Source organism: Elephas maximus, chromosome 9 (genome assembly GCF_024166365.1).
Source record: "Elephas maximus indicus isolate mEleMax1 chromosome 9, mEleMax1 primary haplotype, whole genome shotgun sequence".
Taxonomy (NCBI): Eukaryota; Metazoa; Chordata; class Mammalia; order Proboscidea; family Elephantidae; genus Elephas; species Elephas maximus.
In genome coordinates this window covers 116,311,549-116,329,393 of record NC_064827.1, presented here as the reverse complement: position 1 = coordinate 116,329,393, position 17,845 = coordinate 116,311,549, and the positions used below count along the sequence as shown (strand labels likewise).

Sequence of the window (17,845 nt, the reverse complement as noted above, 5' to 3'; positions counted from 1 at the left end):
TATTTTTGTGGAGCTGTCTGTCTCACTTTTCAATGCTGTTAGAGTTTGTTTTGTGTATCTTGAAGCTCTTCCATTGGGTGCATAAATATTTAATATGGATATATCCTTCTATTATATTGTCTCTGTAATCATTATATAGTGTCCTTCATTATCTTTTGTGGTGGATTTAACTTTAAAGTTTATTTTGTCGGAAATTAACATTGCCACTCCCGCTGTTTTTTTTAATTGTTTTTGCTTGATGTAATTTTTTCCATCCTTTGTTTTAGTTTCTTTGTGCCTTTAAGTCTAAGATGTGTCTCTTGTAGGCAGCATGTAGACCGATCATGTTTTTTTTAATCCATTCTGCCACTCTATGTCTCTTTCTTGGTGTATTTAGTCCATTTACATTCCGTGTAATTATAGAGAGCTATGAGTTTTTTTTTTTTTGAGTTTAGTGCTGTCATTTACATGTCTTTTTTGTGTGTTGTTGACAGTATGTTTTTCCTGCTTAATTTTATGTGCTGAGTAGTTTATATATTGTCTTTTCCTCTTATTCACTGTTGTTGATTTTGTTTTTGCTGTGTCTTTATTTTTCTCTTGTATTTTATTTTGATGGGTAGGATTGTTAGTGTCCTTTGTGGTTACCTTAATATTTACCCATATTTTTCTAAGTTTTAACCACATCTTTATTTCTTTATATCACCTTGATTTCCTCTCTAAATGAAAGATCTATCACTACATTTCTTACTCACTATTGTTTTAATGTTGTCTTCTTTACATAATGACATCACATTTTCCCTGTTTTGAGCGTTTTTTTATCTTGATTTAATTTTGTGGTTTCTCTTTCTGGGTTGACATCTGGTTGCTCTCTCCCGTGTTCTAGTCTTGGGTTGATATCTGATACTATTGATTTTCTAATGAGGGAAACTCCTTTATTATTTCTTGTAGTTTTGGTTTGGTTTTCATGAATTCCCTAAACCTCCCTTTATCTGGAAATGTCTTAATTTCACCTTCATATTTGAGAGACAGTTTTGCTGGATATATGATTCTCGGCTGGCAATTTTTTTCCTTTAATGCTTTATGTAAGTCATCCCATTGCCTTCTTGCCCGCATAGTTTCTGTCAAGTAGTCAGAGTTTATTCTTATTGACTGTCTTTTGTAGGTGATTTTCATTTATTCCTAGCTGCTCTTAAAATTCTCTCTTTGTTTTAGGTTTTGGCAAGTTTGATTATAATATGTCTTGGTGACTTTAAGATCTACCTTATGTGGTAAGATCTACCTTATGTGGAGTTCAATGAGCTTCTTGGATAGATATCTTCTCATCTTTCAGAATACAAGAGGTTTTCTGCCAACATATCTTCAATAATTCTCTCTGTATTTTCTTTTATCCCTCCCTGTTCTGCTACTCCAATCACTCGTAGGTTATTTCTCTTGATAGAATCCCACACGAATCTTAGGGTTTCTTCATTTTTTAATTCTTTTATTTGATTTTTCTTCGACTATATTGTTGTCAGGTTTTTTGTCTTCAGTCTCACTATTTCTGACTTCCATTTCCTCAGTCCTGCTCCGCTGACTTTCTACTGAGTTGTGTAATTCTGTAATTTTATTGTTAATCTTCTGAATTTCTGAAAGCTGTCTCTCTATGGATTCTTGCAGTTTATTAAATTTTTCATTATGTTCTTGAATAACCTTTTTAATTTCTTTAACTGCTTTATCTGTGGTCATTGGCTTGTTCTGTGTATTTCCAGATCTCCTTCCTGATGTCTTAAAGAGTTCTATGTATTATTCTTTTATACTGTGCATCCGGCAATTCCAGGAAGGTACCTTCATCCTGAAGATCCCTGGATTCTTTGTTTTCAGAGCTTGTTGAAACAATCATGGTCTGCTTCTTTATGCGATTTAATATTGACTGTTGTCTCCGTGCCATCTGTAAGTTATTGTATTAGTTTATGTTTGCTTACTGTATCCTAGCTTCTTGCTTTGTTTTGTTTTGATATGCCCAAATGGGTTACTTGAGTGAGCTAGCTTGATTATTTTCACCTTTGAAGCTCTGACATCCTGTCACCAGATGGCTAGATACGTTAGCGGGTATTTGAGCCTAGGAGTCCATTCACTTTTCTTGTATGGATTCAGCTCAGGTGTCCAGGTAGTTGGTCATCAAGCATGTGGTACTGGCTGTGTCCTGTAGTCTTAGGGGGGCAGGGTGGTTGGTGTAGGTATCAGTATCTCATTGCAGCAGGGGGTCATGCTCTGAACAAGGCAGGGGACTGACAACTGCCCCCTGAATGCCTGTGAGGAAAGTGTGTCCCTGTTCTGTAGAGCACACAGGTGGGTCGGTTCTGCAGAAGGACCATGGGCATCCAGTGCTTTCGGGAGGAAGGACTGAGAGGTACCAGTTATCCTTGGACCACTGTCGAGGATGGCTAGGTGACATGGGTGGAGCCACCAGTCCTTAGGCCCCTGGTGTAGGTAGGTGCAGACTCTGTTTAATAGGCAATGTGGTGTCAAACATGAAACACCCACCTCTACACCACACAGGTGAAACAGTTACAGTCTGCCAACAAGAGCCTATTTTCTTGAAATGGGCCCACACAGGTCCATGCAGGGATGAAAAGTATTCAAAGCCACTTCTGTCCTGAGCTTCCCAGCTTAGTGGAGGTGGCAGAATATGTTTTCCCACAGTTGTGAATTTATTCCTTCTCTGAGTCTAGGAGAATGGCTCAGGATGCACAACAGAACTTATATCAGGCCCAGGGAAATCAACAGCCACTGAAGCCGGCTTGGAGGCTGGGGGTGCAGTGAAATAAATGCAAGTACTTAGCTTTTGCTGAGAGCACCGTTCTTCTCTGGTTTTGGAGGTGTGAGTAGGCTGTGCGACTCCTGTCTTTCCCTGAGGACAGCGCATGTGGAACACTACCCCCAGCCCCACTGCAGTTACTCCAGGGAATGGTTCCTTAGTGTTCCCGCTGATTCAGGCCCAGCAACTTCTCGCCGCTTCTGAGCCATCTCTCTCTCCCTCCCCCTGCTGCTCAGTGTATTTTCTAACTTTACCTTTGATTTTCAGGCCTCTTAGCTTGTCATATAAATAATCGTTTCTCTTGTTTTTTGGGGTCTTTTTTATAAGAGGGATCACCGGAAACGTCTGAATACTCTGCCATCTTGGCCCCACCTCCTCTTTTGATTTCTTTACTTCTGCTTCCATGGGTTTTCATTGTGGGCCCAAGTAAAATGAAATACTTGACAACTTCAATCTTTTCTCCATTTGTCATGATGTGGCTTACTGGTCCAACTGAGAGAATTTTTGTTCTCTTTATGCTGAGGTGTAATCCATACTGAAGGCTGTGGCCTTTGATCTTCGTCAGTAAGTGCTTCAAGTCCTCTTCACTTTCAGTAAGCAAGGTTGTGTCATCTGCATAACGCAGGTTGTTAATATGTCTTCCTACAATCCTGAAGCCTCGTTCTTCATGTAGTACAGCTTCTCAGATTATTGCTTAGTATACAGACTGAGTAGGTATGGTGAAAGGATAGAACCCTGATACACACCCTTCCTGACTCTAAACCACACATTATCCCCTTGTTCTGTTTGAACAACTGCCTCTTGATGTATGGACAGGTTCCTCATGAGTACAGTTAAGTGTTCTGGAATTCCCATTCTTCACAGTTATCCACAATTTGTTATGATCCACACAGCTGAATGCCTTTGCATAGTCAATGAAACAGAGGTAAACATCTTTCAGGTAGTCTCTGCTTTCAGCCAGGATCCATCTGACATCAGTAATGATATCCCTCATTCCACATCCTCTTCAGAATCCAGGGTGAATTTCTGGCAGTTCCCTATCAATATGCTGCTGCAGCTGCTTTTGACTTATCTTCGGGAAAATTTTACTTGTGTGTGATGTTAATGAGTTGTTTGATTATTTCCACATTTGGGGTTAGCTTTCTTTGGAGTGGGCACAAATATGGATCTCTTTCAGTTGGCTGGCCAGGTAGCTGTTTTCCAAATTTCTTGGCATAGACTAGTGAGTACTTAAAGTGTTGCATTCGTTTGTTGAAACATCTCATTTGGTATTCTGTCAATTCCTGCAGCTTTGTTGTTTTCAGTGCCTTCACTCTTTTTTTTTTTTTTCACTGTAGCTTGTATACCCTTGGTTAGATTTATTCCTAAGTTTTTTTTGCGGGGGGGGGGTGACTGTAATAAATGGTATTGTTTTCCTGATTTCCTTTTCATCGTTCTCTTTATTGATGTGTAGGAATCCAACTGATTTTTGTATGCTTATCTTGAATCCTGGTACTCTGCTGAATCCTTCTGTCATTTGCAGTGGTTTTCTCATGGAGCCTTTTGGGTGTTCTATGTATAGTATCATATCATCCACAAATAGGGATAGTTTAATTTCTTCATTACCAATTTGGATGCCTTTTATTTGTTTCTTCTTACCTTATTGCTGTAGCTAGGACTTCCAGCACAATGTTAAATAGGAGTGATGATAAAGGAAATCCTTGTCTTGTTCCTGTTCTCAAGGGGAATATTTTCAGCCTCTCTTCATTAAGAATGATGTTGGCTATTTGTTTTGTATAGATACCCTTTACTATATTGAGGAATTTGTTTTCTATACCTATTTTATTGAGAGCCTTTATCAGGAATGGTTGTTAGAATTTGTCAAGTGCCTTTTCTGCATCGATTGAGATGATCGTATGATTCTTTTTTTTTTATGTGGTGGATTACATTGATATTCTAATGTTGAACCATCCCTGCCTACCTGGTATGAATCCCACTTGGTCATGGTGTATTATTTTTTTTGATATAATGTTGAATTCTATTGTCTAGAATTTTGTTGAGAATTTTTGCATCTATATTCAGGAAAGATATTGGTCTGTAATTTTCTTTTTTTGTGATATCTTTGCCTGGTTTTGGTATCTGGTTTATGCTGGCTCCATAGAATGAATTCAGAAGTATCCCTTTTTTTTCTATGTTCTGAAATAGTTTGAGTAGCACTGGTGTAAGCTCTTCTCTGAATGTTTGGTAGAATTCTCCAGTGAAGCCATCTGGACCAGGACTTTTTTTGTTGAGAGTTTTTTTTTATTATTACCTTTTCATTCTCTTCTCTTATTATGCATCTGTTCAGATTTTCAACATCAGTTTGTGTTAGTTTGGATAGGTAGAGTGTTTCTAGAAATACGTGCATTTCCTCTAGGCTTTTATATTTGTTGGGGTATATTTTTTCATACTACTGTGTTATGATCCTTTTTATTTCATTTGAGCCTGTTGTAATGTCCCCCATTTCATCTTCTTTGGTCTATTTCCATTCTCTCATGTTTTTCTCTTGTCTATTTGCCCAGTGTTTCGTTGATCCTTTCAAAGAACCAACTTTTGGTTTTGTTGATTCTTTCTGCTCTGATCTTTATTGTTTCCTTTCTTTTGATGGCTGTGGGATTCTTTTGCTGTTCTCTATTTGTTCTAGTTGTGTAACTAATGTTTTGATTTTGTCCCTTTCTTTTTTGATGTGTGCATCTTTTGCTATAAATTGACCTCTGAGGACTGCCTTTGCTGTGTCCTAAAGGTTTTGGTACGATATGTTTTCATTCTCACTTGATTCTAGGAATTTTTTTGTTCCATCTCTGATTTCTTCTATAACCCAGTGGTTTTTAAGCAGGGTTGTATTCAGTTTCCATTGTTTTTCCTTGCTCTTCCTCTTGTTAATTTCTACTTTGATGTTTTTGTGATCAGAGAAGATACTTTGTATTATCTCAATGTTTTGGATTTTGCTGAAGGTTGGTTTGTGGCCTAAGATGTGATATATTTTGGTAAACATTCCCGTGTAAGTTGGAAAAGAATGTGTACTTTGCTGTTATGGGTGGAGTGTTCTATGTATGTCTGTGAAGTCAAGTTGGCTGATTGTGGCCTTTAGATTTTCTGTATCTTTGTTGAGTTTCTTTCTAGATGTTGTGTCCTTTACCAAGAGTGTTATGTTGAAGTCTCCTACTACTGTGGAACTGTCAGTTTCTCTTTTTAGTGGTATTGGAATTTGTTTTATGTGTTTTGGAGCCCTGTCATTGGGTGCATAGATATTTATAATGGTTATGTCTTCATGGCAGATTGTCCCTTTCATCATTAGATAATGCCCTTCTTTGTCTTTTATGGTGGATTTTGTTTCAAAATCTCTTTTATCTCAGATTAGCATTGCCACTCCTAGTCTTTTTTAGAAACTGTTTGCTTGATATATTTTCTTTCTGCCCTTTGATTTTTAATAAATTAAGGCCTTTGTTTATAAGGTGTGTCTCTTGTAGACAGCATATTGATGCATCCTTTTTTTTAAATCCATTCTGTCACTCTCTGTCTCTTAATGGATGCATTTAGGCCATTTACATTCAGTGAAATTATTGATTGGTATAAGTTTATTGCTGTCGTTTTGTAGGGTTTGTGTGTGTGTGTGTGTGTGGTGCTGACATTTTCTTTGTTCCTTTTACTCTCCTGTGCTGAGTTCATTTTGTTTGTGGATTTTGTTTTCATTTCTTTTGGTTTTGTTGATTTTGTGTTTACTGAGACTTTAGGTTTTTCTCTGTATTTTGATGAGTAGGTTTGTTAACTTTCTTTTTGGTTTCCTTGACATTTACTCTTATCTTCCTACGTTTGAATCAGTCTTTTATTACCTGGTATCACCTTGACTTCCTCTCCATTTGAACATCATTTATTCCCTCTTTTACCATTCTGATGTCCTTGTCATTTATAGATTAACCTCTCTGATTCTCTGTTGTAAATCTTTTAGTTTTGACTAATCCTTGTGGTTCATTACCTAGGTTGGTATCTAGCTGATGCAGTCTTGCATCCTAGATTCAGGCTTTCATCTGATGTTATCTATTCTTTAACCAAAGTACTCCCTTTAATAATTCTTGTTTAAGTTTGGTGCAAACTAAAAGGTATTCCTCATCATAGAGGCAACATGGAGGATGCAAAGTATTTCCTTCCAAGTGACAAGAAGAAACTTGCAAGTAAAGGCAGAATACTGAAGAGTTTTAAGAAAGCTTCTAACAACATTCAACATCCATTCAGCAGATGTCTACTTAGGACAACTATGTGCCAAACACTAGTATACATACAGCAGAGAGACACATAAATATCTTTGTCAAGTGGCCACTTTTATGTAGAGAACCAGACCATTGACAATGTCAATTTACCAAATATACAGTTTGTTGGAAGGTGGCCGAGGCTTTGGAGCAATGTAAGGCAGGGAAAGGGGACAGACTTTTGAAAGGTAGGTTATAATTTTAAATAGAAGGATCAGGAAAGGACTCAGTTTGAAGGTTATGTTTGAGCTAAAGACATGAAAGAGGCAAGGGAAGCCAGCCACAAGGAAACCTGGGAAAGAGTTTCAAGTAGAGTGAATAGCAAGTGCAAAGGCCCTAAGGCCATAGGTTATCTGGTTGAGAAACTTCAGTGAAGGGGCCCAGAAGGTGAGCTTACTTCAAGTCACATAGCTAGAATGTAGCAGATTCAGGATTTATACTAGCAGTATGGCTCATGCTATATCTCTCCTGGAAGCAGGGAGACCAGAAAGCTGTAGTAATTTAGACAGTAGTGGCTTAGACCAGTGTTTTAGCAAAGGAGATGACGGAAAATGTTGGAGCTGGAACTAGTGGATTGGCTGTGGGTGGAGAGCAAGAAAGGAGTCAAAAATGACTCCAAGATTTTGATCTGAGCCCTGGATGGATGCAAATATTATCCATGAAGATGGAGAATACTTAAGGAAGGAGTACATTTGCAAGGAAGATCAGGATTCCAGTTTTGGGTATGTGAAGCTTAGTCATCCAGCTAGAGACATTGTGTATCTATTGGTTATAAAAGCATGTGTAATGGTGATCTTAAATTCCATAGGGTGGTCATAACATCCTTGGCAATTGGTATTTTAAAGAATATATATTTTGAAATATATGAGTTTACAAATTAATTTAACCCAGCCAACTGGCTCCTGTTTGTTTTCACTGTCACCGATAAACTCTGTCCACAGTACCAAAGTAGCTTAAGGCATCTTCCAATTCCCAAATGCTTGTCTTTTCAGGGAATCTCTGCTTTCTTCAAACAGGTGCTACAGCAGCACCCCGAGAGGGTCCATATTTTCTGTTAGCTTCCCTAGCAATTCTGATATGCGACAGATTTAGGAACTACAGTCTGGCAACTTAATATCTTCCATTTTAGTGTTCATAGTGTGCATAGTAATTCATTTGCTGTCATGCTGTGTGGTGGACTGAAATTGCAAAGGGAAACACTAATAATAACCTATCATGTGACTTGAGCAGTTGTGATGTGCCAGACATGGGTCTAGGCACATGAATGCGTTACCTCAAGAGCATATGAGTCATGTCCATTGTCTTAGTTACCCAGACATAAATAGGGTACATAAATACCATAAGTTGATGACTTTAAAGAACAGAAATTCATTTTTCCACAATTTTGGAGGCTAGAAGCCTAAATCAGAGCATCAACTCTAAGCTGGGGGAGGGGTTTCCCTTGTCTATAACTCTGGGAGTCCCTTGACAATCCTTGGCGTTCCTTGCGTTTAGACACTCCTGACATTGGTCTGTATTTCCGCTCTGTGTGTGCCTGTGTCTATTCTGCTTTTTTTTATAACTCAGAAGTGATTAGATTTAGGACCTACCCTTCCCTGTTACGACTTCATTAATATAACAAAAGAAAATCTTATTTCCAAACAGGAGTACATACACAGATACAGGGGCCAGGACTTCAATATATATAATTTTGGGGGGGAACATAATTTAATCCACACATCCACTAAGAGTCCTTCCATGTTAAATAGCAGATACCCACACTTACAAATAAGCAGAGACACCAAAGCATATTCAAACTTGGCATATCAAGTGAAAAGATTATCCTTTAAATTCATATGGGAGGAAGCCTACGTAGGACAGAAAGCTTGTGAAATAGCTGTGCAAGGCAGACTCAGTGTTGCATACTATTGAGCGATGGGGATGTCTCATTGTAACTTGTAGCATTTTTGTAAGTTGAAAATATTACAGTAAATCATGAAAACTGTTCCAAAGCTCTGATATGTGGCAGGAAGAGCAGCTCTGGTGAGAACCCTCTTAGAACTATTGATCAGCAGGGACTCATAGGTGTGGTGCCATGGAGTGTTAACTCTAGGCTTCTCCCAGGAGCTTGAGGTCAGAGCTGGGGCCAGGAGGCAGTCTAGTTGGAGCTGTCATCCTTCCCCCTCATTAAATACAAACACATAAACAGAGGACACAGGCAGAGCCCAGTGCCTCAGATCTGGATCACGGATAGGTAAGGATTGACCAGTCTCTTCTGACTCTCTCATGCCCGTTGGATATTTACGTTACCAGCCCTTGTGTGTGCACATAAATTCCCATGATTTGGTTCTCTTTCCTCCTGGAGCCTTTTCACTTAAAGTGTAGGAGAGGGCTTGGATTGGCCCTTTGGGAGCCTAACAGCTCCAGCAGTCTTTGAGAATCTTTACCTATTCAGAAAGCCCAGTGGTTCACATTGGATTGTTTAGAAATTTCCCACTAAATATATTTAGTTGTGTGAACTCGGGCAAGTGAATTTTCCTAGAACTCTATTTCCTCATTTGTATGGTAAGAGGAAGACAGAAAAATTGATGCATTTGAATTGTGGTGTTGGTGAACAATACTGAATAAAAAAACTGCCAAAATATCCATCTCATAAGACAAATTAGTCTCAGAAGAAATATAATCAGAATATTCCTTAGAAGCAAGGATGGCGAGACTTTGGCTCACTTCTTTTGGACACATCATCAGGAAATACCTATCACTAGGAAAGGACATCATGTTTGGTAGAGGGTCAGTGAAACTGAGGGAAACCCTCAATGAGATGCGTTGACACAATAGCCGAAACAATGGCCTCAGTGATAGCAATGATCATGAAGACAGTGCAGCACCGGGCAGTGTTTCGTTCTGATACACATAAGGTCACACCATGAGTCATAGCCCATTTGAGGATAAGCAACAACAACAACAATGGTGAGAGGGGTGGGCTGGATAAATGACGATAGCTAACCCTAACCTGCGTTTCATAGTTTCTGAATAGTAACATAGTGGAAAAAATTCTGAAAGTCTGTCCTGGAGGTACAGTTCTCAGAGGTACAATGAAGCATACGGTGTTTTCCTGTGGGTTGAGGCCCTGCTGTTCATGGTTTTATCAGTCTGTCCTTGTTTGTCATTGCAAGCTCGTCTTCTTGACCGCTTCTTTATCAGGGATAAAACATGACAAGGTAAGTCATCTATGCATAGTGCCTTCCTTGTCTTCTCAGAACGTGTGCCTCTCTTTCCCGTCAGAAGCAATGCAGGTAGCTGGCTTCATCTCCAAAGAGATAGTGCTTAGACACAAATTGCACTTCATTTGAGGCATCTGTGAGCAAAGGAATTTTGCCTTCACTTTCCTGGAGATCAGTTTACACATCATGAGTGATGGATCCACCAGTTACAACAGCATCATATTTTCTTTGATGAGTTCTTTTTCATATTTCTTCTTGGGGAAATAGAAATGCGCATGGATTTATGTTTACCTGAGTATGTACAATAAAAGTTCCTTGTCCATCCATTCACCTGTTTTCTTATAAAAGATTCCTTGCATAGTTCTGAGGTATGTTATAAAGTGCAGGAAATGTTGAAAATTGCAAAGTAGATATAATTTGGCAATATAAACATCGAGTAGGGATGTCCTATGATATGGTGAGTCAATTTTATTATTTATATTTTGCTTAACCAAACCAAATCATGAAATAGCTGTGTGTTCATTTGCCTGAGTGTTAGAAGGTGGACTGGGATCCACCCAGTAGTCTCCTTGCTTATATACAGACGAACAGGCTCCAGTGAGTCGGAACTAACTGGTTTTGATGTGGTCCAATTTAAGGATAGTACAAAAAATTTAAAAATGTATCCACTATTAAGATTAGTTTCCTCAGATTTAATTTGTGATCCATACTGTAGTGAATAACAAGGATATACTTTTCCGTTTTGCTAATCACTTGAATTCCTTGGTTGGTGTCCTCATTGATGAAAGCTAAGGTTACACGATCTCACAGGTCCCTTCCAGCTAATAGTTTTGAAATCTATGAACATAATATATTGTGGAATATTAGGGAAACGTAATGTGTTCCTGTTTGGGGTTGTTATTTATTTTATTTTTTTCAGAAGAATAGTTTTAGAGATTATTTTCAACCTTTGCCTTCTCTTTACTTGAAAAAAAATTCTATTACTATATTCTAACCGTGCAAGACCACAAGTCTATCATGCTGGCCACCAATCAATATAAACTATTCAGGCAATTCGTTTTCTGTATGCCATAAACCATGAAAGTAAATGACAAAATGGCTTTATAATTGATGAACTCTCAAGTTGAATACAGTATTCCACAGGATTCCTTTTGTCTTTGTTTCGTTTGATATTAGAAACTCTAAGGACAGATTGGAGTTTCTAATATCAAATGAAACAAAGAAACTCTAAGGGCAAATTGGTGGCTGCTAACCAAAGGGCTGGCAGTTTGAATTCGCCAGACGCTCCTTGGAAACTCTGTGGGGCAGTTCTACTCTGTCCTACAGGGTTGCTATGAGTCGGAATCGACTCGACGGCACTGGGGTTAAGGGCAAATTGGAGGAGGTAGTTGCAAAAAATAATGCCTGGTTCATTTAAGTAATTTTCCATGAAAATGTTGAAATCTTAACTGCTCAGTAAAAATGTGATTAAAGAAGAAAATCCATGGAATTCACTCACAGCCTCCTTTAATGAGCTGAGAGAGGGAGGTGATCTTTGAAGTCTTTTTTTCTAATTGAATATAAAACTGCTTTAGCCATGCTGACTCAGTTTGTTCTTGTTCTTACTAGCTGGTTGTATATTTTATGATGTTGCTCTCTAGGCTTTGAACCAGAGTTATTTCCAATGGCTCTTGTGGTTCTTTTCCTGGATCTCTGGTTGTATTTGATGCCTTATGGGTATGTCAGACAAGCTGTAGTAAGTTTGAGGGAATTCAGGACTGATCAAGGAAAAGATACGACCCCATCGAGAAGCGGTGTTGCACAACAAGCTGCTTATTGGGGCCAGTGCATCGACAGCTGAATGCAGGGAGCTGTCCCCCACAACAGGAGGTCTTCCACAGCCAAGCGGCTCAGGGAGCCACCGGAAGCGGAAAACCTGTTGCCTTTGAGCCTATTCCCATTCATCGTGACCCCATGTGTTACAGAGAAGAACTGCACCTTAGGGTTTTCTTGGCTATAATCTTTACAGAAGCAGATTGCCAGACCTCTCTTCTGAGGCACTGTTGGGCAGGTTCGAACCACCAAACTTTAGGTTAGTAGCCAAGTCGAAAGGGGAAGAGGGCATGAAAACCTTAGAAAAGGCGGGGAGGGCTTACCTGGTCCTAAGCGAGGTCCTCCCATAGCAATGTGGAGCGCTCCGAAGGCAGCAGCACCTCACCAGCCTTATAACTACAGGATTTGATCTTACCTGGGACAAAGAGATGTTGGGTACAGTTTCACAGGGCATGTGAAGCTGTAAAACTCTGCTCATCTGGGCCATTCTTTAAACACTTGAATATGTACAAATTTGAGTTCGGCACCGGTGGACTTTTATCTTTTGGTTAATGGGACTGAGCTCGCTTTGAAGAAGTAAACAACTTGGGGCTGATACCTAAGTTGACTCATTTGTATAACACAGGCTGGGAACAGACCCCTTACAGCAGGAAGAGGGGTGGGTGGGGGACTTCTCAGTGGTTTCCTTGTAATGTTGTTTTGGCCTTTCAACCTCGTTCATGTATTTAGCTATTAAAAATAATCTAAAAAAACTCCACATGACTGTTTCCTGCCCCTCTAATTTGGCAAGTTTGTATGTAGACTGACCATTTTACAAAATACATTTTTACAGAAGGAGTTACGTGACTTAATGTTACAAATGCAGTTCAGTTAGGGCAGCTTCCAGTCAGCTTTTTACCGACTGAGTCATGGGCCTTCTATACTGTGCATGCATCCGTACTGTCACGGTGTTCAGAGAAGTCGAGATGTTTATCTTGTGTTGTAAACATTATGGGGTGTCTTGATTTTTAAAAATTTCTTTCAGTCAAATATAGGTGATCAGAGTTACAGAAACACACCAGCAGAGATCCATATAGCTATAGTTACTACCAGGAATAGTTACATTAGATTCTTAAAGTATTTTAGTTTCTTTGGGGTGTTCACCACTAGATAAGTTGCTGACACTGTATCAATCAATTTTTGTCAGAAATACTTATTTTCTGTTATTTTGCATGATCACATAAGCTACTTGTTCCCCCAATGTATCTTCCATGCACTTATTTGGTTGTTAAAGAGAAAGATTCTCAATCAGTTAAGGAATATGTTTATTAAAAAGATAAATATACAATAAAAGTTCTGCCTTGTTCTTACAGTAATGGAAATAAACATTTTTTTAAGAGCCGAGAACTTCTATTTATAACTTTGGATGTTTTATGATAGAACTTTAAAGACTACTCACCTTAGAATGTTGGCTATACTGTCAACCAAATATTACCAAAAATAATTACTGTAGATACATGGAAATAAAAATTTCTATAAAGAGATTCCCTAATATTAACATTTTTAAGAATCCTCCTTTGGTTGATTCCAATCTCAAAGATTATCACTTAAAAAAAAAAAAAAAGAATTCAGATTAAATATGCTTCTGATTTTTGCATTTAATTATTTCAGCCTAGTCACAGTCAACTCTACGGGGCAGTTCTACTCTGTCCTGTAGGGTCACTATGAGTCGGAATCGACTCGACAGCACTGGGTTTTGGTATTGGTTAGTCACAGTCTCCCTTCCCCGCCACCTCCTCCTTTCTTCCCACAAGACACCACCTGGACCTCAGTGCAGCATAATGGCTCCCATTTGACCAGGGTCAAAAGCTCTGATGGAGAAAGCCTGCATCCTGTGCTTTTCAACTACACGGCCAGCCTGGACCAGCTCCAGGCCATAATCAACCGTGCAGACCACTGCCAACAGGAGCTGACCTTCCATTGCAAGAATTCTAGGCTTTCATCTGCCCGAGGTAAGTAACGAGCTAGCATAGACTTTAATTTCCACAACATTATAGGCTCCGCCACAGAGTCCATGCACCTAGGTCACAGTCTGGGAGCTACAGAGGTGCTTCTCCTTGAAGCAAACAGCATGGTCAGTATTTGCCGCTCTTCCCTCAAAGCCGTGAATGCTCCGAAGTCTCTTCCCAGATTATTTGGACAACTGAGCCGACCCTTAGGGTGCAGGGTTCATCCACAATGAAGTGCCCTGACACTTTCGTTTTCTCTTAGGGCAGCTTGCCAACAACATGGCTTAGTTCTCTGTTCCTGAGATTCTTAGTGTCTGAGGCTATTGTTCATTAGGGAACAGTGTTGGTATCATGGAGTCCCTGGGTGGTGCAAACGGTTAACTGGGCTGCTGACTGAAAAGGTAGAGGTTTGAGTCCACACAGAGGTGCTTCAGAGGCAGAGACAGATTACCCAATAAGCAGGGTACACATGGGCTTGCTTGTGCTTACGTAGTAATCTGTAGTACACAATTTCACCTGTTTCCACCACATCAAAATAAGTAAGCACAAGTAAGCCTGTGCGTACCTTGCTTACTGGTTAATCCATATCTGCTCAGAAGAAGGGCCTGATGACCTACTTCTGAAAAATCAGCCACTGAAAACCTCGTGGAGCACAGTTCTGTTCTGGTGTACGTGCGGTAGCCCTGAGTTGGAATTGACTGGTTAGGAACCAGTTTGTTTTTTGTCGTTGGTATCATGCAATTTTGTCAGGATACCAGCCAGCTTAACTCTTTTAATATCAGTTGTCAGGGGGCCCCTGGGTAGACTCAAACCGTCAACCTTTCAGTTAGTAGCCAAGCGTGTTAATGTTAATAGTTTGCACCACTTAGGGACTCCCAGATCTGTTAGTAGTTGATTTTGTTCTGTTTTGTGTTTGGATTTACATTTCCTCCCTTTGAGATATTTTGTTGGCATCCTGAGCTTTGCTGCCTTTGTGGAGCCCCTTTGGCTTTCTGGAGGTTGGTCTGCCCATTCTCTGAAGGTTACTCAGGGATCTCAGGGAATAAGGAGGGCAGAGAGTGGTAGGTAGGGTCCTCGGAGTTCAAGTTCCAAGCCTGTCACTCAGTAACTGTGGAACTTGGGACAATTGTTTAATCTTTCTGAGTCTTCAGAGTTGAGACACTAACCTTGCCAAGACTTGATTGCACAACATATATAACGTGCATGAAGTTAAAAAAAAAAAGTGCATGAAGTAAATAGTACTTATTAGGAGCTCTCCAATTTATTGAATTTATAGTTAGAGGGCTTAGTACTTATTGTTAGTTGACTGTTGTCAAATGGATCACTGAGCTAAAATTATATGTTCCCAGAAGAATGAGGGGGGTAATTCCAAGAGAATAAATCAGTGCTATGTGCATAAGAGCTTGACTGCAGCCAAAGGGTTGGCAGTTCGAATTCACCATCTGCTCTTGGAAATCCTGTGGGGCAGTTCTACTCTGTCCTATAGGGTTGCTCTGAGTTGGAATCGACTGGATGGCAGTGGGTTTTTTTTGCTATGGGACAACACAAGTTGGGTTTAGCCAAGGAAGACAAGGCAAAGGCAGAGTGGTTTGGGAATCAACCGCTAACCGTCAGAAAACAGTATCACCCAGTGGACTGAGGAGCAAGACTCACTCATATTAACTTTACCCGGATAGGTAAAGAATTCCCACATGCAGGGTCAGTGTTTACCTATTGATTTGTGGTTGACTACTTGATTGTCAAGGAGCCCTCGTGGTGCAGTGGTGAAGCACTCAGCTGCTAACTGAAAGGTTGGTGGTTCAAACACACAAGCCCGCTCCAAAGGAGGAAGATGTAACGGTCTGCTCCCATAAAGATTCACAGCCTTGGAAACCCTATAGGGCAGTTCTACTCTGCTCTACAGGGTCAGTAGGAGCTGCGATCCAGTCGACAGCAATGGGTTTTGGGCTTGAACTTGGTTATCATCCCTTCCATATAAATACATCAAACAACAACAACAGCAACAAAAGCCAGTACTGTATATAATTGGGTTTGGGGAAAACAATGAAAAGAGAAAAGAATTTTAAACTTTTCCCAGAGAAACAAAAAAAGGAGACTTCATCATCTATGCATGCTCAAGTTACAAGTATTCCTTCTATACTGCCATTGGAGAATTTTTAATGCAGATTTAATTTTTAATTTAGACAAATTCAGTACCAGTACCAATTGCCATTGAGCCCATTGCAATGCATGAAAACGCCATGTGTGTCAGAGTAGCAGGAAACCCTGGTGGTGTAGTGGTTAAGTGCTACGGCTGCTAACCAAGAGGTCAGCAGTTTGAATCCGCCATGTGCTCCTTGGAAACTCTATCGGGCAGTTCTACTCTGTCCTACAGGGTCACTGTGAGTCGGAATCGACTCGACGGCAGTGGGTTTGGTTTGATTGGTCAGAGTAGCACTGTGCTCCATAGAGTTTTCAGTGGCTGATTTTTCAGAGTTAGATCACCAGGCCTTTCTTCCAAGGCACCTCTGGATGAACTTGAACCTCTACCCTTCCAGTTAGCAGCCAAGCGCATTAACCATTTTCGCTACTCAGGGACTCCCAAATTTAGTACAAAAAAAAAGCAAATTTAGTACAGACCTATGTATTCCCAGAAGCTCTTAATTAGGGTAGAGATGAGTTAGGCAAATAGTGTAGCCTAGGAGTCCTAAAATTGTTGCACCAATTTGTTTTGCATTATCAGTAGGCACAAATGGGTGTGTGGACACTGATGCCACTACCCTTGGGTGGAAGAGAAAAAGACAACCATAGCCTTTAGCTGGAGCCTTCATCAGAATGCTGCAGTGGGAGCACAGGTCAAGAGGACTGCAGTGTGGGGAGCAAATAGCTTAAGAATGTAAGCTATTGAGTAGATTGGATAACGTCAGTTAAAATTCACTTTTGTTTCCAGAATTTCTCACTGTTCAAGTTCTCAGAAGTTATCAGGAAACTGAGATTATGTTAATCACAGGACTAGATATATGGGCAGCAAGGCTGGGGCCGAAGTTCAGCGGCTGCTGTTTGGTCAAATTGGGTTTACAAGAGGGGTGGGTCTGAGATCTTGTCAGAGTCAAGGGAACATTGTTAGTTCTTGGGCATCTCCAAAATCTCAATGTTAGGGGTCTCAGAGATGGAATAGTACCAGGGGTGTGATAACAGGTGGCTAAAGAGCAAGTTATAAGACAGTTTTCACGTTGTAGGAAACTATTCAGTCACTGTATAGTGTGAATGCTGTTGTCCTGGAAAGGATGATCTTCCAGGGGCTAAAACAATAGAGCAAGTGGAGCCCTTCGTCCTGGCCATTGCTATCTCTCCTGTTTGTTTTCATTTCAACTTCTGATTGTTCTCATGTTTTTCTTAATTATTTCTTATGCAAATTCTCTAGGGTACCCTCAGCAATCTTGAATGGGAACAGAGGCATTTTGTACCTTTAAAAACACTTTTCAAAACTTTTGATGTTTCTTTTCTTACATAGAGAATGGAAAATTCAGATGTGAACATGCAGTTGTGCATTTGTGTATAATTCATTTGCTCTTCAATCTCGGAAAGAATAAATGTTGGATAATTAAGTATTTAAAATGGTCGTTTAGAAAAATATCTCTCAAGTATCTATTAAAGTAAAAAGATCTGCCACCCCCGGAGATAAATTTTCAACACATTAAAGAAAAAGACTCCAGATATTGATTGATTTCTTTGCACTCTCTCCCGCTGGGCCAGCAGTGGGTGGCAGTGAATGCAGTTGATGCGTTTATAAGCCATGAGGTAGGTCGGCAGCAGAAGCAG

General features: G+C 39.9%; 1 protein-coding gene across 1 annotated transcript in view; it reads left to right on the top strand.

Annotated features, from left to right (window-relative positions):
- The window catches only part of LOC126082518 (contactin-associated protein-like 3), a 314,347-nt gene that overhangs the window by 230,996 nt on the left and 65,506 nt on the right, over positions 1 to 17,845 (top strand). The window contains 1 exon segment of the mRNA XM_049895019.1: positions 13,850 to 14,047. Within this exon segment, the coding sequence (XP_049750976.1) occupies positions 13,850 to 14,047 (198 nt within the window).